This window comes from Lacerta agilis, chromosome 11 (genome assembly GCF_009819535.1).
Source record: "Lacerta agilis isolate rLacAgi1 chromosome 11, rLacAgi1.pri, whole genome shotgun sequence".
Taxonomy (NCBI): Eukaryota; Metazoa; Chordata; class Lepidosauria; order Squamata; family Lacertidae; genus Lacerta; species Lacerta agilis.
Window position 1 is genome coordinate 28317836 of NC_046322.1, and position 27297 is coordinate 28345132.

Here is a 27297-nt window from a genome sequence, read left to right on the forward strand (position 1 = left end):
CCCGGTGCCCTGGCGCAGCGCGCCACCAGCCCCTATGGACGAGACGGCCCTGTCTCAGATAAGAGATGAGCCAGCCATACTACTTAAATCCCTTGTTTGCGAGAGACACCAGGGCCTGACTTTCTCCTGGACATGATACTGGTGGAAGCGGGGAAGCTGACTTCAATTATACAACTGCAGCCTGAATTTAAGACCTGATCTTACATACCAGCATTTCTGCATAAAAAAAATCTCACGTTGAAGCCTGTGAGAAGCTGTCTTTTATGAGCTTCAGTGTGCTGATGCTCAGTCTCTGTGCATGCAATGCAGTGCACCCTCAAGCTTCTACCCATTTACTGAAGGGGGGGAAATACAGAATGGGCGAGATTAAATGACATTACACTGCATGTGCATCCTACCTCCTAGCAAAGTAGCATTTATAGGATTATCTAATTTTAGCCTCACAGCAACCGTGAAGACATATACACATTTAACTGGGAGTAAGCACCACTGAGTACAGTAGGAACAGGAAGCTGCCTTATACTGAGTCAGACTTATTAAACTAGCTCAATATTGCCCACACTGACTGGCAGCAGCTCACCCCAGCCAGATGGGTGGGGTATAAATAAATTATTATTATTATTATTATTATTATTCTCCCAGCCTTACCTGGAGATGCCAGGGATTGAACTTGGGGCCTTTGACATGCAAAGCAGATGCTTTACCACTGAGCTATGGAGTTTCAAAGTGATGCTGAAGCTACCAACTTCTGAGTTGACAGACTACATATGCTGTTACATCCACTACATCTTGGGTAAGGGAAAAAGCACTTCTACTCATGAGAGGCTTAAATGCCCAACAGAGATGATGGGTAACCATTCAAGGATTTATTTTATTTTTAACGTGTTTCACTGCTCTCCCAGCTGCATAAAAAGACCATTAAATTGTTTTCTTTTAAATGAATATTATAATGTAGTAAACCACATTTTAGCACTCCCCTTCAGCAATTAAAAACCTCAGCGCAAGGCTCAAGCCCAATCAAAACAAATTATCGGTTGCAGCCAGTCTAGACAATATGCGTGATTGAGGCTGCATGCCATCAAAAGCTTTCCGAAATAATAAAAAAGGAACATTGTATTTGCTACCAAGCGCTTACAAAGTATCAGCTCTGGGGGAGGAAGGTCTCCCAGGAAGGAAAGAGGGAGCGATAACACGCCTCCTTATCATTTTTTTATGGGTATGTGGTGGACAAATCCCAAGTTCCACTTTTCCTGACGAATAACATTTGCCTATGAAATACGATGTCGTCTGGGAGGAACAGATTAAAAAGTCCAGCTTTGCACACACACACACGGAGGGCAATGGAATACTGGAAACTTTCCAAATTTGCAACTAGTGGAATTGGAAACAAGCAAGCTGATTAAAACACTCAAATAATTACTGCGCGCTTTCCCCCCCCCCCCGCGCACCCACCCTGGCCACAGAGCAAAAGTTGGAGGAGCTAGCCTAAAGGGGATTAACTGGCTGCGGCGACACAGCCGGCCCTCGAGATCTGCCTGCCAGCGCCTGGGTTGGATTTCCTCGCCCTCCTTCCTACTCCGCAGCCGCCGCGCCCGGCCTCTTGGAGTCTCCCAAAGTCGCCTAAGCGAAACCTCGGGAGCCTTAGCGCTCTGCTTTCCCAATAAGTCCGTAGCAGTCCCGAAACAGCGCTGGGCAGCGCAGGATGGATGTTCCGTGCCAACCAGAGGAGGTGCGGCGCTCTTCCCCGCCCTTTCCAAACACATAAACAAGGCGGTTGGGATGGGAACGAGCTCGATATGGAGATTCGTTCCTAATCTCGGTCTCTGCCTATCTAGGTCGCCTAGACAGCAAAGAGAAAACACGTTCCTGGAGGTGAACCAGAAGCTTTAGGGGTTCGATGCCACCCAGGCTGTGAGCAGGGGGTTGGACTGAATGACCCTCGGGGTCCCTTCCAGGCCAGCTCTAAACTAGTTCTATGATTATAACACTGCAGAGGGAAAGGAGGAAGAGGAAGACTGGCTTTAGTTGTTGTTTAGTCGTATCTGACTCTTCGTGACCCCATGGACCACAGCACGCCAGGCACTCCACACACACACACAAATATAACTGTGCTCATCCTTGCGACACGTTTCCTTTATTTCGACATTTGCATTTCGAGTTGGACTGGAATAGCCTGGCGTCTCCGGGCCAGCCAGGGAAGGCCCGGCCAGAGGGCTCCTCCCGCCTTTCCCTTCCCATTTTTCCCCATTACAGAAACAAGGGAAGGCAAAGGTTCGTGACAAAGTTCTCCAGCACGCCCGTGTGCGCTCGCGGGACGCCATGAAAGGCTCAGTCAGAGAGCTCGGTAAGGGGCCTCCGGGTGGGGAGAAGAAACGGTGAGGAGCCCGTTGGGTGTTGTTGGCGGCGGAGTGTTCCTGACTCGAAAAAAAAGGGGTCACGCTGCTGCTGTTTTGGTTTCTCTTGGGCTGAGCGGGCGGCAGCGTCGCTCTTCCTCGCTCAGGATGAAGGAGGTCCCGGGCGCCCCTCCTCCTCCGACCACGTCATGGGGTCCTCTCCTTCGCGGGAGCAACAGTTCCCGCGCACTCCGTCTCCCACAGACACGCTCGCTCGCGCGCGCCAATGTGCGGTGGGGGCAGGGAGGAGAAGGAAAACTGCGCGGCGGCGGCTCTGGGTGCGCCGGCCACCAAGCCAGCGGCAAACATCTGCCTGACTTCACAGCAGCCGCTGGCACCGCCGGGACAGACAGGGCCGGCGCCTAGTCGCTGCGCTCTGGTAAGTGCCGCGTTCGCTGCTCAGGAGGGAAAGAAACTTTTAGATGTCGTTGTTTGCCCGCCTTTCTTGCTTTGCTCTGAGGGGAGTGCCCTGAGGAAGCCGCTCGGAGTGCGGGGCGGCGGCGGCACTGAGGGAAGGGCAGAAGGAGGAACTGGAACTGTTTGCCTCAAGAAGGAAGCGGCAAAGGGCGGGCGAGGAAGCGCGCGCGAGGTCCTCGCGGTTGGCTTTGGGGCTCAGGAGAAGGCGCAGCCTCTCAGCCCCTTCGTTTCTCCCGCGGCAGAGCTCGGCGCTGCCAGCTTGTGCAGGGACGACGCTCGGGAAGCCCCATTTCCTCGGGACAAGCAAGCACGTGCAGGAGGAGGAGGGCGACTTCGGACCTAGTAATTTCTGCGAAGTGCCTGTGCAGTTTATCGCGCGTGTCTGCTGTTCGCTTTCCCCGCTGGCTAACAACAACCCCGCGTGGAGTTGAGGCGAAGCTCTGGCAAAGAAACCAAGGGCAGGCCGGCTAGCCCCTCCCTGAGATATCGCTCGGATGGTTGCTTACATTCCTTCCTCTCTCAGTTTGGCATGTGATCCTCAGTTCTTGCAAAACAGCCGGTTCGCTGAGGAACGAGCGGACAGGTAAGGCTGGGGCGCTTCACGTGACCGCAGGAGATGCTGCTTTCCCTTCCAGAAGCTTGCTCTCGCTGCACAAGTTTCGGGTCACTCCCATCTTGCATTGGGCAGGTATCCGGCTAGCATCAAACTGAAACTTTGGCGTCCTGGGAGGGCCAGACCCGAGAGGTTGCTTGGAGTAGAGTCGTCCTCTGTGGGATGAAGGGAAGCTTGCTGCCTTTCAGTGGCCAGAGGCCCTTGCTTTTATTGACCGAGTGATGGGCAGACAATCAACAGGTGCAGCTCCTACTGTATATTTGTGCTTAGAAAAGAACTCCAGTTCTTGCTGATTCTTTTTTTTGTCTCTTCTGCGGTTGCTAAAGGTGCAAGTCCTCAATCTTTATAAGGAGTCATTCTCTTAAATTTTAAGGGGTCACTCAAGGGAGTTCCACTTGGCCCTTTGGGTAGGGGTGTGGGGGGGTACTGAACTCAAATGTGCAATGCTACAAGCTGTCCAGCACCTAAGTAGAACCTCACTACACATCTGCATTTTCCAGTTTTATAAATTTCATGTTAAATGATTTTTGACCTCTTGATCCAAGTAGCAGTTGTCTGCCCCATGGCAATAGTTTTTGTTTTTTGTTTTTAGTAGAGGAGTTCTGGAGTTCTGAAGGCTAGGTTGCAAAGTCCTCCTTGTCCTAAGATAATCAAAGGCACAGGGTAATGACGTTTCTTGTTGAAAGAGCTTGACCCTGGCTTTCAGTGTAGTGTATTGTGAGTAAAGTAATGTTCAGGGGAAGTAAATAAAGGGGGAGGGGGAAAGATATGCCTAGCTGTTGAGAAAAGGCAGCTGTTGTGCCATCTTTTAAAAAGCCTTTTCTGGACAAGTGGAAGATGTTGTAGACAAGTGGCACAATGGAGTTGAATTAGAAGCCTCCTAATTGTGAGAATGAATTAGGAAAAAGCCAGAAAAAGCTGCTTAGATAAATGGTGAGATTACGGTCTTGGAGGCTTTTAGTGTGATATTTGTAAGACATGTTGGAAAGAACAAAAGTGTGCCTTGGTATAGGATAGCGATATGGACTAGTTACTTAGCTGCAATCCTATGGATATTTAAGTGGGAGAAACCCCCCACTGAGCACAGCAGGGCTTGCTTCTGAGTAAACACAGTTAGAGTTATGCTAGATAGGTCCTTCTGACATTGAGGTTCTGTAATTCTCAAATACAACAGCAAAAGAAACGGCAGCATCAGGGTGCTACACAGAATTGCAGTAAGTACTGTCCCTTGCTTAAAAGCACTAAGATAGAAGATTACCACTGCAAGAGTTAGATTCAGGTAGGTAACCATGTTGGTCTGACGCAGTCAAAATATATACAAAATTTTTGTCCAGGATCACTTTAGAGACCATGAAAGCTTATACCAGGAACAAACTTAGTTGGTCTCTACATTGCAAGAGTTAGTTATTTAGGTTTGTGCACAGTGAGACTTTGCTGTAATGGACAGCACTCCCCCTCTCAAACTACCCACTGCAGATCCCTCTTCTCTCCCAAAAGCTGCCCACAAGGGTTGGGGAACCCTTTGGAACAGTATATGGGGTATTGTGCAGAGGGCAGCAGTAGGTAGGCGGAGTGGGTGGACTGACAACAAAAAATGGATGCCCTGCCCTGCTTCACACAAACACAAGCACTTTCCACTACTGCACCACCAACAATGGATCACACAGACTAGGCTTTGCAATTTCCTGTAAAATGACACTGGTTTATGCCCTTCTCCAATGCTTGCAAGTCATTACGCAAGTGGCATTATTAATTTGGTGTGGTTAAGTGGATTGAATTTTAGACTTGGGAACCATGGACTCATTAGGTAGTCTTTACCTAGACAGCTTCAGATTCCAACCTACAATTTTGCGATGTTGAGAGCATAGACAAGTCAACAACTGCAATGTGCTTTCGGATATCAAGAGTACTGTGCAACATAAATGATTTGGCATTGAAATATTTTTCCTATCTGGAACTTAAAGTTAACCTTTCTGATGAACGGTCCCTATAATAAAAGGGCAGGGTGGTGTTGTGTTTTTTAACGCACCATGAGCTGAACATGCAAGACTGTCACCTAAGTCTAATTAATTACTGCTGTTAACCTTAATTGATTCAATTAATCACTTCCTGGCTTTTGAAACCTCAAAAATTTAAATGTAACTTGTCACTTGGAAAAGATGCATGCAACCTTTGTTAGAATAATTTCCACACAGATACAAATTCATATACACCACCAACTTTACTTTTTCACTAGAAGATGAACCATGGAATTAAAAAACAACAATCCTGCATTGTATATCATTGGTATTTCAGTGACTTCAGCTGAGTAACTGAATTATAAGCAGGTGGGTAGCCGTGTTGGTGTGCCATAGTCGAAACAAAATAGAAAATTCTTTCCAGTAGCACCTTAGAGACCAACTGAGTTTGTTCTTGGTATGAGCTTTCGTGTGCATGCACACGAAAGCTCAGACCAAGAACAAACTCAGTTGGTCTCTAAGGTGCTACTGGAAAGAATTTTCTATTTTGTTTTGAATTATAAGCCTTTGCTTTGCTCCCATTCTTTAATTTTCAAGTGACTCCACTGTGCACATGAAGCTGCTTCACTGGCCTGTCACTAGTCCAGCAATATCTGTTCATAACTGAATCTCCAGGGTCTATCTCAGCTCAGAAGCCTGACATCTTTTTAACAGGAATTGCCAGGGATTTAACATGGGTCCTTGTGCATTCAAAGCATGTCCTACCACTGAGCTGTGGATTGCTTCTTAATGCCCCCATAGCTGTGCTTTTAATAGCAGCTTAATGTGCACACATTAGCAGGTGATAAAGTTTCTCAATGTTGTTAAAAAGCTTTGCCTGATGATTTTGCACATCAAACACAAGAGCAGATTAGGTTGTTTTTTCTTCTGCAGCTCAATTCCTAGCTATGAACAAAAGTAGAAAAAGATTTCAGTTCATTTGTGGTATGTGGGAAGATCTAGCTGGATACTTCTTGTATGATAATTTTAACTTTAAGTAAATCTTAATTACTGTAAACCTCATCTTAAAAAAGAACTGCTATTATAGCCCATAATTAGGTGCTAATTACATTTTTCCTGTTGTCTGCTAACATCCCTATGTTCTGACCTGCAGCACTGACACACTCAGTTTCCATTGCCATTTTCTTTTTCTTTTTCAAAGTAAGGATTGTGCTGAATAAAGTTGCACACAGTCTTTGTAAGCAAAGAACCTAAATTTGCAGGAAGGTCATATTTGTCATTTGTAGCTCTTAACTGTATTCTTTGGCTTTGCACTATAGTCATACCTTGGGTTGTGCTTGCTTCAGGTTGCGCGTTTTCATGATGCGAACGCGCCGAACCCGGAAGTACCAGAACAGGTTACTTCCAGGTTTCAGCATGCACGCATGCACAGAAGCGCTAAATCGCACTTTGCGCATGTGCAGAAGCGCCAAATCGCGCCACACACATGCGCAGATACGGCACTTCAGGTTGCGGGCTTTTCATGTTGTGAATGCGCCTCTGGAACAGATCCTGTTCGCAACTAGAGGTACCACTGTATTTGAAATCTGTATGCTTAACAATCTAGGGTTGCAGTCCTGTACAGTGGTACCTCAGTTTACAAACTTAATCCATTCTGGAAGTCTGTTCTTAAACCAAAACTGTTCTTAAACTGAGGCACGCTTTCCCTAATGAGGCCCCCCACTGCTGGTGCCATTCCACTGTTCAGATTCTGTTCTTAGACTGAGGTAAAGTTCTCAAACCAGGACACTATTTCCAGTTTTGCAGAGTTTGTAAACCGAATCGTTCTTAAACCAGACTGTTCTTAAACCGAGGTACACACTTCCGTAGGAGTAAGCCCCTGTGACCTCAGTGGAACATACTTCTGGGTAGACATGCATAGAATGGCACTGCCACGATGGCATTAATGTAGTTATCACTTTTTGAGAACTAGAAGATTTCTCTGAAATAGTGGTGTGTGAAGGGAGGAAGGGGAGTAACACAGTATTACGCAGAGCTGTAGCTACAGGGGTGGGAGGGCTATCTGGGTTTTTTGCCCTGGGTGAAGCTCCAAAGGGGTGCCATTGAGGCTCCCAGTGTGTGTGTGTGTGTGTGTGTGTGTGCAAATGTGTGTGGTGTGTGTGCCAAACTGGGTCTTCAACCTGGGTGAAATAAAGCCTGGTTTCGCCCCTGGTATTATGCCTCACATTGAACAGGAGGGCTTTTGAGAGTAAGGATGGAACCACAAATTACAAGGGAAACAGGATTCCAAAAGTGGAGCAGGCAAGAGGTGGGTGCTTAATCCTTTCCCCATCTGCTGATTGTATGTTGTGAATGCTTGCCAAGCAATTTTTAATCTCCTGTTCTCAAGCTGGGATTCCAAAACTAGAGACAAACCTGACTGATGGGGGGGGGGAGATCAGCCAGTGGTGGGGGTTGTGCAGGTACATGAGAGTACAGATCCACATCCACTCCAGACATTTAGAGAGCACAGTGACTTCCCCCAAGGAATCCTGCAGTTTGCTAAAGGTGTTTGGAACTGTAGCTCTGTGGGAAGTAAACTATGGTTCCTAAGGTTCTTTGGGGAAGCTATGTGCTTTAAATGTATGGTATTAAGGGCTGTAGAACAGGCAGAGGGCCTTCTTGGTACTGGCACCCGCCCTGTGGAATGCCCTCCCATCACATGTCAGGGAAATAAACAACTACAGTATCTGACCTGAAGGCAGCCTTGTTTAGGGAAGTTTTTAATGTTTGATGTTTTATTGTGTTTTTAGTATTCTGTTGGGAGCTGACCAGCCAGATGGGTGGGGTATAAATAAATCATCATCATCATCATCATCATCATCATCATCATTATTACTTTATTTATTATGTAGCCAAATAATTCCCACTCCTAGCAGACCTATTGAAATTAATAGACTCTTAAGTTAGTCATTTTCATTAATTTCAATAGGTTGGCTCTGAGTAGGACTAACATTGGCTACAACTGAAAGAATCATTAGATTGTAAATAAACCATCCTTCACTTGCTGACACTTCCTCAGAAACGACTCCCTCCTTTTTTTGGCAGATAGGAATTAAATTTGCAGGTGTGTCTGTCTCTCTTAAGGAGAAGGTTTTATCACCAATTTGCTCTGTACATGTGTGACTGCGTTATACACACACACACACGCGCACACACACACACACACACCATACACACACAGTGTGTTATGGTAATGCTGGTGCAAACCTTATGGGCGCAGCTCCTGCATGTGAAAGAGTATCCATAGGGTGGAACAGAACCTTCAGCGTGTTTCCCTGCTTGTTTCAATTGACTGAGGTCAACATGTGTTTAAAGCGCTGTTACGCCACTTTCAACAATTCTTTGCTTCCCTCAGTGAATTATGGGAACTGCAGTTTGTTAAGGCTGCTGAGAGTTGTTAGGAGGCCTCTCACAGAGCTACGGTTCCCAGCATCCTTAACCAATTGCAGTTGCCAGGATTCTTTGGGGGGAACCTATGAAGTGGTACAAGAGTGCTTTAAGCGTGGGTAGAGAGCTAGATAAGGATATGAATATGCCCACAGGCTTCCTATTCCTTTTAATTGCTCTGCACACATGCCAAGATTCAAGGGTGCATTTGGGTGAGGGTGAGTGAAAAATGCAGACTTCTGTATGCCCTGTGATCAGTCTCTGTGCCCATTTGTCAGGGGATCAGGTCCTTTGTCAGTTTGTTTAATTTATAATTTGGAGGACAATTCTAAATATTAAAAACCTTTCCTTCTGCTTGTAAACCAAGTGAACAAGTAGGACCTTCAATAAAATGTTGCAGGGTGGCATCTTCAAATATCTGAAGGGCTGTCACATGGGAAGCAAGCAAGCTTGTTTTCTGATGATCTAGGGGGTAGGAGCCAAACTCATGTATTCAAATGAAAGGAGGTTCCAGCTAAACACTGGGAAGAACTTTATGATGGTAAGAACTTTTTGACAGTAGGAACGGACTGCCTCCTTCATTAGAGAAGTTTTTAAACAGATGTTGGATGGCCATTTGTCAGGGGTTCTTTAGCTGTGATTCCTGCATTGTAGGCAGATGGACTAAATGACCCTTGGGATCCCTTCCAACTCTTCAGTTCTATGATTCAATGAATCCTCTTGCTTTGGGTTGCAGCCAGAGAGCCACACTGCCTTTCAGGATACTTCATTCCATTCCCACCTCCCTCTGGTTTTCCACATCACAAAGAATCTGCCAGCATTCTGTGGCCATTAAGTATTCTTAGTCCTCATCAGGCTGATTTTGAGCCATCCCCCCAATTTTTAAAAATACTTTTGCAAATGTTAGGGTTTCTCAATAACCTCCCTTAAGTGTGCGGATGTTGCTATTTTGGAGCTATTCCTATACTGTATATGATTGGCTGTCTGAAGGAATTAAGGGATATGTTGCAGAAGAAAATTATTGACTGTTAATTAGTTGATTATCTGAATGAAATTGCCCAGTTGATCATTTGAAGGAATTAAGGGGCAACTTAATCATTAATAATGGAAATGAACCAAGAGACTGTTGTAGCCATGGCAGTAATCTTTTCCTATAGTTAATTGAATATTGCAAATTGATTTATGATCATGAAAGTTTAATTAGATTTGAGTAGTGGAAACAGGAAAATAGATTCATATTTTGTCTCAAGGAGGCTGAAAACTGGAAAGCAAATGCAGGCAATTATGTAAACTATGGTTCTTAATTTAAAGGAAATAAAGAAATTTTGCAACCAGGATGATGTTTTTAAAATGTTTTTACATATGTTTTGCTGATGTTTTTAAATATTTCTTGTAAACTGCTTTATATTACAATCAAGTGGCATATAAAGTTTGTTGAAATAAAATAGGCACACAACATGGTTTCTTCTTGCTTTTCTTATACCCCCATAACTTATGTTTTCTGTTACTCTTCTCCTTTTTTATTTTTGTGTGTTTTAAGCACTAAACAAATAATAAACATTTTTAAAATAATAATAATAATGCAATGTTAAATTTAAAAGTTAAGATTTAATGTTAGCATGGTGTCAGCTTGTGCAAGTAACTGTGACAGAAGGAAACTTTAGTCTAAGATAAGCCAGATCCTTTTTTTTTATTTGTCTAGGGAAGGGTGAAGAAAAAAATTCTAAAAGCTGTCTTATGCAACATAATCCATCATGCTCCTTGAAACACCAAAACAAAGATACTAATGATAGGCTGCCAGGTTGAAATTCCAGTGCGAGTCACAGAGAAGTTGAAGTATCCAAAAAAATAGATGCTTGTTTTTAAAAGGCATAAATGTTATGTGGTATTGACCAAATGATGAAGAAGCAGTATTTTTCAAGGCTGCAGTGTGTACACACTTTCCTAAGAGTAAGCTCCATTACACTCAGTGAGACTTCTGAGTAAAAGGGTAAAGGTAAAGGGACCCCGACTGTTAGGTCCAGTCGCAGACGACTCAGGGGTTGTGGTGCTCATCTCGCTTTACTGGCCGAGGGAGCCAGCGTACAGCTTCCAGGTCATGTGGCCAGCATGACTAAGCCGCTTCTAATGAACCAGAGCAGCACACGGAAACTCTGTTTACCTTCCTGCCGGAGCGGTACCTATTTATCTACTTGCACTTTGATGTGCTTTCGAACTGCTAGGCTGGCAGGAGCTGGGACCAAGCAACGGGAGCTCACCCCGTCACAGGGATTCGAACCACCAACCTTCTGATCGGCAAGCCCTAGGCTCTGTGGTTTAGACCACAGTGCCACCCGCGTCCCAAGACTTCTGAGTAGATGTGCGCAATTCAGAAAGTAGAAAAATGGATTGAATGAAAAGTTACAGTTGCTGGAAACTTAAAGAACTTAAAGTGTGTTCTATACTGTTATACAAAGCTAATGAAAAAATAGAACACTGAGGCATTGCCTAAAGCAACACAGCACCACCCCAAGCATGTTTACTCAGAAGGAGTGACTCCCACTGAGTTCAGCTGGACTTACTCCCTGTTAAGTGTGTTTAGGGTTGCAGCCTTCTTGGCTGATAATTAGTTGGAAATTTTACAATCCATAGTGTTCCCACAGTGGCTGACCATAGGCCTGTGGGAAGCCTGCAAGCTGGACATGAGTGCAACAGCACTCTGCCCACATGCAATTCCCAGCTGCTGGTATTCAAATATAGCTTCGACTTCCATGAATTTGTCCAATCCCTTTTAAAATCATCCAAGTTGCTGGTTATCACTGACCTACTGTGGGAGTGATTTCCATAGTTTAACTGCAGTGCATGAAGAATTAGTTTCTTTTATATATCCTGGATCTTCCAGCATGGATGTCCATGATTTCTAGCGTTATGAAAGGGAGAAAAACTTAACTCTACCCACCTTCTTCATAATTTTCTAAACTTCTGTTATGTCACTTTCCCCTCACCTTTTATCAAACTGAGAAGCCACCAACGCTGCAACCTTTCCTCATAGGAGAGTTGCTCCATCTAATTATTTTGTTTGCCCTTTCCCAAACTCCTTCCAATTCTACAATACTGCTTCTTGAGGTTGGGCAAGCAGAACTGTACACAGAACTCCAAACGTGGCCACACCATAGATTTGTATAATGCCATTATGATATTGGCAGTTTTATTTTCAATTCCTTTCCTAATGATCCCTAGCATGGAATTTGCCTTTTTCACAGCTACCACACACTGGGTCAGCATCTTCATTTGCTATCTAATCTGACCTCAAGGTCTTGTTCCTGGTCAGTCATTGCCAGTTCAGACCCCATGAACATGTGACCTTAAGGTTTTTTGCCCCAACATGCATCACTTTACACTTGTTTACATTTAATTCCATTTGCCATTGTACTGCCCATTCACTCAATTTGGAGAGGTCCTTTTGAAGCTCTTTTTACCATCTCCTTTTGTTTTAATGACCCTGAAAAATTTGGAATCATCAGCAAATCTGGTGACCTCACTACTCACTCCTAACTCTAGATCGTTTATGAACAAGTTAAAATTGCAGTGCCAATTCTTGAAGGACTCCACACTCTCTATCTCTCCATTTGGAGAACTGTCCATTTATTCCTACTCTCTGCTTCCTGCTACTTAACCAATAACTGATTCACAAAAGGACTTCTATTATTCCATGACTGCTAAGCTTACTCAGGAGTCTTTGATGAAGTTCCTTGTTGAAAGCTTTTTGAAAGTCCAAGCACACCTTGCCTCATTACAATCCATGTGCTACTTCATGTAAAAACACAGAAATGTATTTGTTGCACCATACAGTAAAATGTAGGCCAGAGCCATTGTCCACATGATGTACCGTATATACCCGAGTATAAGCCGACCCGAATATAAACCGAGGCACCTAATTTTCCTACAAAAACCTGGGAAAGCTTATTGACTCGAGTATAAGCCGGTTCACCTTTGCCGGTGTGGAGGAGGAGGAGGAACGAGCAGCCCGAAAGCAACCCTTTGGGCTGCTCCTTCCTCTTCTTCTTTTGCCAAGTTTGCATTTATGCGAGCAGTTCAGGAATGGAACAAAGCTGCCTGGGGAGAGTAAAGAACCGCTGTTCTTGTACACTTCTTAAGGAATGGTTGACTGGGGAGAGCGGGTGGTGGCACGAGCAGAGACAAAGGGCTTCTTTCTCGCCGCCCCCACCGCCCGCCTCACTCAAGTATAAGCCGAGGGCAGCTTTTTCAGCACAAAAAATGTGCTGAAAAACTAGGCTTATACTCAAGTATATATGGTATTTATGTATTTGAAGTCTAAAAACTATTTCCCAAAGTAGAGTTCACAGTTGCATTCAAAATTCAGATTGTTATGTCAGTTCAGGAAACTATTTTAAGACATCTTAACCCCCTTTTTTCTTTGACCTTAACAGAAAGAAGTGTTTTTCCTTCATACTTGCATAGAATGGCTGCATACTTGAAAAAGAGAAATTGGTCTAGAGCAGAGCTGATACAAATATGGGAAAGAACTATTTTGATGTAACCCATCAGTTTACATGGTGACTACAAAGTATCCTACAACCCAGCACAAAGGAAACAGGATACAGAGAGATACAAAAGGTAGGTCTACAAATGCGGTGGGTCTAACCTCTCTAGAATCCTCTTTGAAATTCATATGTTGCATATTGCAGTTGGGATATTCAAACATCAGACAGCTTTATGGGTCATGTGGCCAGAATGACTATACCGCTTCTGGTGCAATGGGTCGCTGTGACGAGTGCCCAGAGCGCACGAAACACCATTTACCTTCCCACTGCAGTGGTGCCTATTTATCTACTTGAACTAGTATGCTTTTGAACTGCTAGGTTGGAAGAAGCTGGGAAAGAGCAACAGAAGCTCACGCTATCGTGTGGATTCGAACAAAAATGCCCGGGTGCCAGGATAGCACCTGATGTCTCCACAGTGTGGAGGTGCATGCCTGGGGATCCTTGGATCTTGGCTGTTTTCCCACACTAGCAACACATCTTGTAGAATCATCTCTGTTATATTTTATCTGCACAATCAGAATGGATTTCAGGAACCAAAAAGCTGTATTGAAAAATATGACTTTCAAGCCGTCTGGCCCCAAAATGGCAACTAGGCATTCTGTTTGGGTGAGGTTAACCCTGGTTTAAGGAGCCATTTGGCACATAACTGAGTTTCTAACACTGCTTCATGTTGCTGCATGTTGCTTTTCTTGAAATGAAACCAGCATTTCCAGACTCATGACAGCAGAAATAAACCTGTTTGGGGGTGACTCAGAGATGTTTGGAAACAACAGGAAGGCAAGCTAACAGGTTTGAATTTTGTTGGTCCATTGTGAGTAAACACACAATTAGGAGAGGAAAGTGGCTATGTGGAGGCTTCTTGTTAACTGAAAGTTAGCTCTATAAGCAGAACACCTTATAGTGCTGGTATATTGCCTTTACATGGAAGTTTCCTGTGTCCAGTGCTGTGTTGGGAAACTCCAGAATGCTTACGGCCTGTGCAGTGAGCCATTCATGCAGGGAGGAAAGAGTGTATGACTCAATTTCCTTTGTTTTGTATAAATCCTAACAGGGAAAGCCCAAACTATAGGCTTCCTCAGCCCTCAATCCTTGGTAAACTTGCATGATTGCAGCACAAGCATATTAGTAATGCCCTTGAAATGAATAAAATTGGGGTAGGCCAAGGAAGCAAAAGAACCATAATGGTAATAATGAAATTGGAAGATGACATGCTTAGCTCTAGAGTTGCGAGGGTTTCCTGTTAGTATTGTCAACCCCTGAGTGTTAGTGCTGAGACTTTATAAGGGCTAAAAGTGATTTGTAGGCAACAGAATATAAAAAGTAAGACAAGCCCAGTCCCAGCTTGAAACAAGCCCTTGTGTATGTACTGTATATATGCAGAAGCATCTCCAGGTAATTAGGTATCTCCATAGACCTGGAATAAACAAGAGAAATTTAGCAAGGATTTGGCAATCCTTTAGCACTTCTTCTCCTCTGTCATATAAATTACATTATACATGTGGCAGGGAGAAAAGACATGAAACTTTTTTTTTTGGCAGCATGACGGAAATCCATAAAACTGCTATAGACACAAGCAACATAAAATTTGCAGTAGATTTGCTTTAATCATTGTAGTTATTTTATGCTCTCCTTTTCCTGAAATAAGGACAAGTTAATTCTTGCTCATTTATATAAACAAGAGATGCATGAAGCCTTGTGACACACACACACACACACACACACACACACACGGATAACCTGTACATTTGCACAAAATGTTTTGTGCTTCATTTGTGGGGGTGTACAACTACAAGAAATCTTGCCTGGTACCAGTTGGGCTATTTAAAGATTTGTGACTCAGCTGAGGTGATAATTTGATTAAAATACTTTAATGTTACTTAGCACCTCTTGCCCAGAAAAGTATCTAAGGTGTAAATGCCTGTTTACATCAAGCAGTGTATTTCAAACTTACGTGAGAAACCAGATGGAATCCTTCAAAGAATGAGAACCATCTTAGAGCCCAACCCTACATAGGTCTACTCAAAGTAAGCCCTATTTTGTTCAGTGAGGATTACTTACAAGTAAATGTGCTTTCAGCCCAACCCTACAAATGTCTACTTAGAATATGGTCTACTGTGCATGGTGGGGTTTACTCACAGGTAAATGAGAATAGGATAGCATTTTTAGGTTTCAATCCTATCCTTCCTTACCTGGGAATAAGCTCTATTGAACACATTCATTTTCTGAGTTAATTCAACATGTAAGGTGGGCTAGTCCACCTCCCAAATCTCTTTCCTATTGACCTCCACAAGTTGGGGGCAACTTTGTAAATGAGGAAAAGATGAGAAGAGTCTTGCTCAATTAGGCCAAGGGTCCATCTGGTCCAACATCCCATTCTCACAATGGCTGACTTGATGCCTATGAGAAACCCACAAGCAGGACCTGAGTGTAACAGCCCCTTCCCACACTGAGAGCCAGTGTGGTGTAGTGGTTAAGAGCGGTAGACTCGTAATCTGGGGAACCAGGTTCGTGTCTCCACTCCTCCACATGCAGCTGCTGGGTGACCTTGGGCTAGTCACACTTCTTTGAAGTCTCTCAGCCCCACTCACCTCACAGAGTGTTTGTTGTGGGGGAGGAAGGGAAAGGAGAATGTTAGCCGCTTTGAGACTCCTTCGGGTAGTGAAAAGCGGGATATCAAATCCAAACTCTTCTTCTTCTTCTTCTTCTTCTTCTTCTTCTTCTTCTTCTTCTTCTTCTTCTTCTTCCCTTCCTCTAATTCCCAGCACATGGCACTCAGAGGCACACTGCCTCTTGACAGTCAAGGTAGAACATAGTAATTGTGGCTAGTAGCCTTATTTTCCATGAATTTGCTTAATCCTTCTATGGATCCATCCAAGTTGATGGCCACCAGTACATCTTGTGGTAGCAAATCCCATAGTTTAACTATGTGATTTATGAAGAAGTGCTTCCTTTTGTCTGCCCTGAATCTACCAACGTTCATCTCTATTCACATGCAGAGTCACACCAAAGAAGAGGCAAGTGACACATTCTAGTCAGGCAAAAACACTTGGGGTGCAAAGCAGGACCAAGTGAGGGGGTGTGGCCTGGGGAGAGTCCAAAAGGCCAGACAAAGAGGTCTGGAGGGCCATATTTGCCTCCACCCTGCACACCTGAGGTTCCTCACTCCTGCACTAAACAGTTCTGATGCAAACCAGAAAACTAGTTCTAGTTATAGGTAGGTAGCCATGTTGGTCTGCTGTAGTCGAAACAAAATAAATTTCATGCATGCACATGAAAGCTCATACCAATAACAAACTTAGTTGGTCTCTAAGGTGCTACTGGAAGGATTTTTTATTTTTATTTTTTATTTTGTGCAGAAAACTAGTGCCTCTCATTTTGAAAGGCCAAGTGCTAAGTAGCCCTAGGATCAAGAACAGTGTAGACCCTCATTCTGTGGCAGATTAAAGATTGTGAGTTTGGAGTTAGCATGATCTCATGCATCACATAAAACCTTTTGAGAAACTGCAGCTAAATCATTATGGTTTTTCAGTACACCAGGGTTTCTGAAGATGGTGCTGTTTATAGAATAGTTTGCCTTATACTTAAAACTCAGCCTTCTGGGGTTTAGAAAATGAGGAGCCCTGCTAGTCCACATGATGTTAGCTGCAAGCAAATATATGGCTATATCCAACACTTATTCTGGAGCTATTCAGAAATTATGTTGGTTCACAGTTTATGTATTCATCAGTCTGTTTGAGGGCAAAGCTCTCAATTTGTAACAGGTTTTGCATAATAAAGACTGTACAATGCACCCACTGTACAGTATTTGCTGAACAAGGCATCGTGTTGCCAATCTCTGTGCATGTGTATCCTCTGCTGACGGTGTGTTTCTGAACTGCCTCTTTCAACAAATCTGTGAGGAGCCAAACCAGCTGCCTGGTGTTTCCCTTGCTGCTGACTGAATGCCCAGGCACTTGATGTGAGAGGACTCCTTTTCACGAGAAAAGGAATTTTTGAGGCTTCAACCTTTATGCATAGTTCCATTTAAAAGCAGAGAGATTGGCATCCTGAGTATGTTTCATCTAACAATAAATGTTCCCCAGCAATGTTGCTGCTAAAAGCAATATATTTGGGTGTGGATCACTGCATGCCTTTGTTTTATTGTTTACAGTAACAAAATTACTGAGTTTTAGGAACACCCAGCGTTGTGTTGTCCCCTACCCCACCAATACTTCATGAAGTTGAAATATTGGCGCAATTTTGTTTTATTTATTTATTGAATTTATATACCACACTAGACCCACAGGTATAGCATTCACCTGTTGCCCCACATGGCTGTTTTTATAAAACATTTTTCTCAGTGGATGGGTTACATTAAGTAATATGTTTGATGTTGAACGTGTAAGTGTATGTCTAGAGACAACGGATTAAACAAAAATCAGCAGATGTGCTGCTGGATAAGTGTTTAATGGTTCTTGTATTTGTTTAAAAAAAATAAAAAATTGTTTTAAAAAATATGCACGTTGGCACATAAAAAGGAAAAGTCTTATTATTAAGGAAATGGAGAAGAAAAGTAAACCCAGGTCAAAACTTTACAAAAGTACAGTATGTTAAAAATAGCAGGGTTTTAAAATACTGCAGTGGAGGGAAAACACAACAAATAACAACTGTAATCTTCACTAATCAATTTATATAGCAGGGGTAGCCAATGTGGTGCCCCCCTTCCCGATGTTTTAGACTACCACCAGCCCCAGTCAGCATGGCCAATGTTCAATGATGAGTTGTAGCAGAAGAAAGGTACTGGCTTTTCTACCAGGGATGGAGAACCTATAGCCTTCCAGGAACTGTTGGATTCCAACTCCCATCAGCCCCAGCCATCATGGTCAGTAATGATGGGATTGTGGGGGCCACCCCTGATATATCCACAAAAAGTGACGGTAGACATGTTGGCCATTAAAAGCATCTTCAGGTGCAGTGTGGGAGGTGGCAGATGTTCCTGTGAGGTGCTGTGCAGATTTCAGGTTGCCTCTTGTGAAAGAGAAATGCTTTGTGGCCATTTTAGTTGGCCTACTAAGGGTATTGCGCTAATACGGATTTTGATTATTCACCATTCTTCTTTGTGAAGAGCTGGCCTATTTTACCCATTTCTTTTGAAGTTTTATTCAATGCATCAGCAGAATCCTTTGTGCTACCTATATAGATGTTCCCCCAAACTGGTAAAATTTTAACCGTGACATTTAGCCTCTATACAGACTACCAAATCTCATTCTCTTTCTTGCTTGTCCAGCAATAGCACCAGCATCACTGTTGAGAGGGGTCTCTGGAGGCTCCCTGTCAGGTGTAACTTTGCTCTTTCACCACTGAGGAAGACAGGGCAGGGAGGAGCCACAGTGGGTGATGGAGTGTGACTGTCCCTCACGCTTAGGACAGCCTGGTTTCTGCTTCAGTCTGTCAAATCAGTGGATACTTCACTAGTTCAGCATACTAGCCCCAGCAGATGTGGGTGGCGCTGTGGTCTAAACCACTGAGCCCCTTGGGAAGGTTGGCAGTTCAAATCCCCATGATGGAGTGAGCTCCCATTGCTCTGTCCCAACTCCTGCCAACCTAGCAGTTTGAAAGCATGCCAGTGCAAGTAGATAAATAGGTACCACTGTGGCGGGAAGGTAAATGGTGTTTCCGTGCACTCTGGCTTTCATCACGGTGTTCCGTTGCACCAGAAGTGGTTTAGCCATGCTGGCCACACAACCCAGAAAGCTGTCTGTGGACAAACGCTGGCTCCCTTGGCCTGAAAGCAAGATGAGCGCCGCAACCCCATAGTCTGCTTTGACTGGACTTAACTTTCCAGGGGTTCTTTACCTTTTTACCTTTTTAGTAACCCCAGCAGTAATTATGACAGCTGATACTTCATTTCATTTACTGGTCGGACTTGGGATTCAGGAAACAAAGTTTTGTGTAAAGTTAATGAATCATATTTAGTTGGTGGTGTTTTGAGATGATCGTAAGGAACTGTAGAAGCATCCCATTAGAGCTGCAGTCTTGTCAGTGTTTGTCTCATATGTGAAAAGTATAGAATTGTCTTTAATTCCTTGGCTGTATTTTCTTTCTTTTCACAGAATGAAGAGACATAAATGCTCCTCTAATTATCCAACAAGACGGCATCTCTTGATCTTGTTTTTAACAGCGTGGCTGCTCTTGCTGCTGAAACTTCTCAGAGTTGAGCTGCTCCCTCACAAAAATATTTATTTTGTAGAACCATTTTTAAGCACCTCATCATTTGTGAAAAACAAATATACATTTTCCCAAAAAGACACCCAGTATGAGATTAACTGTTCCTCCATATATAATCAGGATCCTGTGGAGATTGGGAAAACTTTAGAGATAAGGAGACAATCCATTGTCGATTTAGATGATGAAGATGTTGTAACAATGACTAGTAACTGTCAGCTGTACCGTGCAATTAGAGGATATCATCTAAAGCCCGTCTCTCTGGAAGAGGAAAAATTCCCATTAGCTTATTCTCTGGTTGTTCATAAAGATGCAATAATGGTTGAGAGGCTCATCCATACAATATACAGCAGTCAAAATGTTTACTGTATCCATTATGACAAAAAGTCCTCTAGCACTTTTAAGAATGCTTTGGATAATCTGGCCAAATGTTTCCCCAATATTTTCATTGCGTCCAAATTGGAGGTGGTGGAATATGCCCATATTTCAAGGCTCCAGGCAGATTTGAATTGCTTATCTGATTTGCTTAAGTCCTCCATCCCATGGAAGTATGTAATCAATTTATGTGGCCAAGATTTTCCTCTGAGATCAAACTATGAGCTGGTGTCTGAATTTAAGAAGTTAAATGAAGGAAACATGCTGGAGACAACCAAACCGAGTAGCAGTAAAAAGGAACGATTTACCTATCACTACGAACTTCAGAAAATGCCTTATGACATGAACATGCCTGTGAAAACCAATATCTCTAAGGACCTGCCACCCCACAATATTGAAGTTTTTGTAGGCAGTGCCTATTTTGTGTTATGTCGAGCTTTTGTACAGCATGTCCTAGAAAGTTCCATTGCTCAAGATTTTTTTGAATGGTCAAAGGACACTTATTCGCCCGATGAACATTTCTGGGCAACCCTTGTTCGTGTTCCTGGAGCACCTGGAGGGATTTCACGGACAGCCCAGGATATCTCAGATCTTCAGAGCAAAACTCGTTTAGTAAAATGGAATTACCTTGAAGACCACCTCTATCCTCCCTGTACTGGTGCACATCTCCGTAGTGTGTGCATCTACGCCGCTGGAGAATTGAGGTGGCTTATAAACTATGGGCACTGGTTTGCTAACAAATTCGACTCAAAAGTGGACCCGGTTTTAATAAAATGTTTGGCAGAAATGCTTGCAGACCAGCAGAAGGAATGGGTTGACTTGTCTTCTGAAAAACTTTTTATGCACAGGACATTTACAAATGTCTCATAACAATATAGCATACCTATGGTTGGACTTCCGCCATTTTTTTAAATGTGGAATTGCTGGATCGAGCCATATCACTCCTTGGAATACCTCCTAAAAGCATCTCTCTGATCTGTCTCAGTGGAATTTTAGTACACTGCTAATACATGCAATTAAATGCAAGGCTTGTTTAGATCTTTGGAGTAGAGGTAGGATCAAAAGACCAAGAAGGGCCTTGGCTTAATCCAGTGGTTCTCAATACTTTTGAACTTGGCACCCCTTTCCAAATTTACTTTGCTTTCTGCCACAGTGAAACCCAAACCGTTGACCAACACAAGATGATCCTTGCATGTTGTCATGTGTGTGCATGTTGCATGCAAGGATCTATAGACAAGGAGTACCAATCCAAATCCAGCATTAGAAGAAAAAAGAAGAGGGCAACTCTGACCACCCCTACTCCAAACTATACGCAGGGATGCATAGGTGAAACAAAGCAACCGCTATTTCCAAATCAGGTTAGGATGGTGATGTACTGTGGAACAATCACATCCACAAATTGAATGAAGTTCAGTCCCCTGCTAGGGCCATTCAACCCACCCAGGTCTTTCTTAATTTCACCCCTTCCAGGAGGAACCCACCTTGTAGGTTGATAAATGCTGGCTTAACCCATATAAGGCCCTGTGTCAGATTCTGCTCATGATTATGCCTAGACTGAGCCTTCGTTATCTTTTACTTTGTGTGGTCATTTGACTATTCCTATGCAATCGCCTCTTTGTTAAACTTCTGTGCCATGCCTTTGATAGATGATGTTATTATTTAAGCTGTTGTGTCCTTCAAAGCTGGCTGAGTAGCTTTGGAATAGTGTTTCCTGGTGCTCGTGCTCCTTCTGAGCATGCTACCTACAAGGTGGTCAAAAAAGATGCACACCACAGTACAGTGGTACCTCTGGTTATGAACTTAATTCATTCCGGAGGTCCATTCTTAACCTGAGGTACCACTTTAGCTAATGGGGCCTCCCGCTGCCACCGTGCCGCCGGCGCACAATTTCTGTTCTCATCTTATTATTAGGTTTTAAAAGCCAAATTAATACAGTTTTCATCTGCTTGTGCCATAATTTTGTGTAGCAATTACTCAATGTCCACTCCTCTTCCAACCCTCCAGCTAGAATATGGTAGCTATTAAAGTACAGTCAATGATGATATTTTTACTGAGATTGAGACAGATCCAGAGCTGTACTGCAATAGACTGGGGTGTTTGTAAACCTTGGAAGGTATGGAAACCAAACCACCGGGAGCTGGAACATATTCCTTATGAAGAAGAAAAGCGACTATAGAGGTACATGAAAAAGATTTGCAAAATTATGTGTGGTGTGGAGAAAGTGTGAGGGTTTTCTCCTGTACTAGATTTTGAACCCAATTGAAACTGATTGGCAAGAGAATCTGGATAGACAAAGGAAATTGGGTTTTTGACACTGCACCTAATTAATTTATGGAACTTGCTGCCAAAATATGATGTCATGGTCAGTAGTTTAGTTGCCTTTGAAAGGGGATTAGACAAATAAATGAAGCACATGTCTATCAGTGTCTATAAAGATCCATGATGGCTATGTGCACTTTTAAAGAGGAAATAAAGTATGCCAATGAATACCAGGTGCTTCAAGCAAAACCAGGAGAGGACAGTTGCTTGCTTGTCACCTCAGCCTAGACATTGTAGAAAATGAGATGCTCCCAGCAGGGATCTTGCAGAGTACAACTATGTATAGTGTTACTTACTGGATAACACGAGAGAGAGAGGGTACCTTTACAGGAGTGACTTCTGCTACAGTGTCTTAGGTATGCTTCATATGGACAATAAGCTGGGTGGAGAAATACATGCCACGCCAGCAATTTATTCGAATGGTTTGCCACTGCACACAATGGGCTCACTGTATGAAGCTTTCAGTTTTCAAGAAGCCTCCTGTTGTATACTGCTCTTTGCAGGGCCACTCTTGCCTTCCTTCTGTGGCACAAATAGGTTAGAACCTGAGAAACATTTCTGTGTGTGCATTTTTCATGATAAATTGAAGAGGAGGAGGTTAAGTGTACCTTCTCCATGTACCAAACCTCAGCCATTCACATGGCTTGAGTTGAACCCAGGTGCCTAGTGACTTGCTGGGGTTGTATTTGGGGAAAAGGGGCACGTTTAATCCTCCCCCCTTTTAATTTCTCTTGAAGACGAATAACCTTTTGCACTCAGAGCAGTTGCCTGTGTCTGAGGCACATCCCTTGCACTATTAAACCTACTTGGAGGGAAAAGGCAGCAAGCAGCCTCCAAGTAATGGTGCCTACCCTTTGCACAAACAGATCAAAAGGAAATGGAGAGCAGGAGAAAAGGTCATTTTCTCTCTTTCAGAGGGAAAAATGGATAAGGGTGGTTTTAGTCATGCTACAAAATAGGTAAAGTAACATATTTATTGGATTGTTTAAATAAAACAAATCATTGACCTCATAAAAAAGTATTCATTTGTATATTCTGTATCTCTTCCTGAACTCCAGAACTAACAAAATAAATGCAGAGGGTTGGCCACAAAGAGGATCTTATTTTGTACAGATGTCTGCTGCGTGGCTCATGCAGCAAATACACTGCAGGTGTATTTGTACCTATAAGCCATTGCCTCTATAGAGTGGTCCGTCTTACCTTTGAGAAGCATTGTGCTCAAATAATCCTACTAGGCTTAGTGGAAATTGTATGCACCCCTCAAAAAATTATTCCGTAGCCCCTCTTCTATTTCCACACTTTGTTTTCTGAGAGTCCCCTAAAGAATTTAGTGCAGCACGTGCATAGACTCATAACACAACTTTTACTTTAACTCAAACATTTGATAAATCAACCAGTATAGTTTTCAGGAATTGCCCAGGAGATGGTGAAAGCTATTCATTGCACAGATGATGACAATCAGGGCTATTCTGCAGGAATTGTGACAAATGGTGGCAGCTTTGAAAATAACACACCTAGTTCTCTCTAAGGAGTGCGTTTTTGTATGTGAGGTGAAGATAAAATGTCAAGTTTCTGAGAATTTTTATGCTGAGAACATCTTGCTGTTGTGCAGCATTTGGTGAATGTTGGCCTTGTTCAGGATTTTACCTGGATATTATTGTGGAAAATAATTGTAAATGCCAAAATAAATCTGATGTGAATGTGATGTTGCCTACAAATGTGAGTTGATTTTTCCTCTTGGCTTTTTATACAAGGCATAGATAATGGGAGCCCCCACAAACTCAGTGTTTTGTGCTTTCCCAGAATCTACTACTTACATTCAAATACTCACCCATAAGGTTCCTATCACATTGGAAATCTCGAAGGCTTATAAATAATGCTAATTCTGAGCTTTTTTGTTTCACTTTTAAATGCACAAGTGAAAAACACAACTAATGGGTAGATAACGCTCCATTCACCCCTTGCTCTCCCTTGCATTTTTCCGTTAGTTGCCTCAGAGCTACATCCGAGGAGGTAACTCAGTGGGGTCCATTGGCAGCCACCTCTATCAGTTCATTCAGTTGGGGAAATTCCTGGGTTGAGCTGGCTTGCAGCCACATTGGTGGCCAGTCCTTCTATAAGCCAGCCATTCATTCCAGGATAATGCCATTAAACAGATCTGCACAGTTCAACTACTGTGTGCAACTCTGGTCACCTTGCCTCAAAAAGGACATTGTGAGGTGTGAAAAGGTTCAGAAAAGGGCAACTGAAAAGGTCAAGGAGATGGAGCCAGTCCCGTAAAAGGGAAGGTTGCAAACATTTGGTTTTTTTTTTAGTTTAAATAGAAAGGGTGATTAAGAAGTAACATGGCAGAATATATAAAGCAATGCATAGATAGAGAAAGGGATTTATCTCTTAGGATGCTAGAGCTTGTGAACATCCAATGAAGATGAATGTTGAAAGATTCAGGACAGATGAAAGTACTTATTCACACAGTGCCTAGTTAAACTATGGAACTCACCAACTTTAAATGATTCAACAAATTCATGGAGGTAAAGGCTATCAATGGCTGCTGAGCAGGGTGGTTATGTTCTGCCTTCGTGGCTGGAAGCACTATGCTTCTGAATACCAGTTACTGGAAACCACAGGAGAGGAGAGAGCTGTTGTGCTCAGGTCCTGCTTGCCGGCTTCCCACAGGTACCTGGCTGACCACTGTTGACCAACAGGATACTTGACTAGATGGGCAACTCTGGCCTGATCCAGCAGGCTCTCCTTGCGTTCTTATGATATCACAATTGAAACCATGGTCAACTTTTGGCTAATGTGGAACTTCCCCTTTTTAGAAATGAATCCAGAAGCTTGAATAACAGATGTATGGAACACTCCTTCATTTACTTTGCCCACTGGCTGCTGCCATCCTCTTGATTACAACCCAACTGAGTGTCACAAAAGTTAATGCCAGATTCTCATTAACACCATCAGATTCAACATTTAGTACTTAAAAGCTTCAGTCCAAATGGAAAACAAACTGGGATATTCATACTTCCTTTCCATGAAGTGAAATAAAGCTTTTGGCAACCAAAGTATCACTTATGACAGAAAAAAAGGATTTGGGCACATATTTTATAATGGAAATAAAATATGCCTAGCATGGTGAGGGGGAAGAAAATGGAATTTCAGTATTTGCTTTGGGAATGAAAGAGTTTTTAAACAGATAGTAAAAGAGAACCACACAAATGTTAGCACTGAAAATATTAGGATTGAATTGTCACCTTGGTTTAAGAGAATCTATTGAAGACTACTGTATTAGAGTGTTTTATTTGAATAAGAAAATTGGTCTGATGTGATGAAAGGCATTTCTTGTGCATTAGTGGTGTAACTTTGCTTTTTAATCCCATGATGACATTAATATTGATGCTTTGGAACGTCTTTAAGAGCATAAATGAAATGGCTAAGACTTTAGTAAGGCAAACATGACAATCTAACCCTCTTCTTTCTTATTTAAGCTTTTGTGGATTGGGAAGACTTTTGAAAACACAGTTGCCACTGAAGGTTCAGAAACAAGACAGTTTATAATTAGGAAAGTAAGTGCTCAGTTAAATCATTGTTCTTCTGTGCCACAGACTTATATGCTCCTAACCTTCCAACATCCTCTTCCTGACTTTCAGTTCAGACTTTCCAGATTCAAAACAATGCCCCTGAAAACAGCAACTTCCACCACTATTTCAAACTGTATAAAATAGAGTAAGACAGGCTTCTTAAACTATGTTTCATGGAGCTGATAACTCCAAATTTTCATAACTGGATTTTGCTCCTGTGCAAAACTAACTTATAAAGATTTGGAGTTAATTCTTTCATGTTGAGAGATGAAGGCTTGGCTCAGACTTTCAAAATCTGAGTTCAATACAAAGGAGTAGGGAGTAGGGAGTCTAATTTCCATTAGTTCTTTTCCTTCAATGACAGCCTCTACACCAGAGGTCACCAACCTAAGGCCCATGGGCCGGAAGCAGCCTGCGAAGGTTGTTTGACTGGCCCATGAGCTGCCGCCGAACTGAGCTGCCTGCTCACGTGCTGTGCTAAACCGGTGCAGCGCAGTGCAGGGACTCACTTCCGTGGTGCCGGAAATTGCATCTGTGCAGATGTAGATACCAAAAATCGCATCTGCGTACGCACAGACGCCAAAAATCACAGGTGCGCACACAATCCGGCTCACGGAGGGATCTCTGTGGGACCGATCTGGTCCAGGCAAGGTTTATCTTGCTGACCCCTGCTCTACACCATTCCTGAAGGTTCCCCATCCCTCAGAAACTTTTGTTTTTTGGTGGAGCGGTGCAGTGGAAAGAAGGGGATGGATGAGCTCTATTCTGGGAGAGGAACTATACTTGTGAAGGCTAGAATTCAATCCCATCATGGATAATATTGTTGCACGTACATCAATTTCCAAGCACTTAGAGATTAGAAGTTCCTCTGGGGTTGGTTTCCTTGAAGTGACTGTCCCTAGAGACCCTGGTCCATTTATGATATATGGTTTTATTTACATATACAGTATATACAATATTTGATAACTAACATATAGGAACAGTGTTTGACAATGCCATTTAATATTTGACAGTTGACACAGTTAAGCAGCAGCATGACAGAAACAAGTGGATTCAGAATCCTGCTTGTCATCTGTCAGACATGGTTTGTGAATTAATTAAAATGTATAGATACATAAAAGTGTCCATGAAGTCCTTCATTTTCTCTGAAGTCAAAAGCCAAACCATACAGCTATATCAACCCTCCTGTTTCCCTTCTTTCCTCTCCTTATAAAGCTTCATAGTTAAGCATTTAAATTGCTTTTCATTATATTATTTTAATAAACACCAATTTTTTGGGGGGGAAGCTCTGATTTGTCTCCATTGCTTCCTCATATACTTTTTGTGAGGGCACTTCTCTACTCAAACAAAATGATTTGAATGTTACTAATGCTTAGCTCCTCTGTGTTTTGACCATCTATGCAGTAGCGGTCAAAGATATCAATCAGTATCTGACAGCATCTAACAGCAGAAATGCAGTAGCAATCA

The 27297-nt window shown here is 43.0% G+C and overlaps 1 protein-coding gene across 2 annotated transcripts; it reads left to right on the top strand.

Annotated features, from left to right (window-relative positions):
- Window positions 1-2639: 2639 nt before the first annotated feature.
- On the top strand, window positions 2640-20988 carry GCNT4 (glucosaminyl (N-acetyl) transferase 4). 2 transcript variants are annotated; one of them, XM_033164447.1, is made up of 3 exons: window positions 2640-3393; window positions 13241-13427; window positions 19447-20988. In XM_033164447.1, exon 3 carries the CDS (start codon window positions 19448-19450, stop codon window positions 20801-20803), a length of 1356 nt encoding a protein of 451 aa, XP_033020338.1. In that variant the 5' UTR covers window positions 2640-3393; window positions 13241-13427; window position 19447; the 3' UTR covers window positions 20804-20988. The 2 variants fall into 2 exon arrangements, with proteins under 2 accessions (XP_033020338.1, XP_033020337.1); XM_033164446.1 differs by lacking the exon at window positions 2640-3393 and adding an exon at window positions 3474-3663.
- Window positions 20989-27297: the final 6309 nt, after the last annotated feature.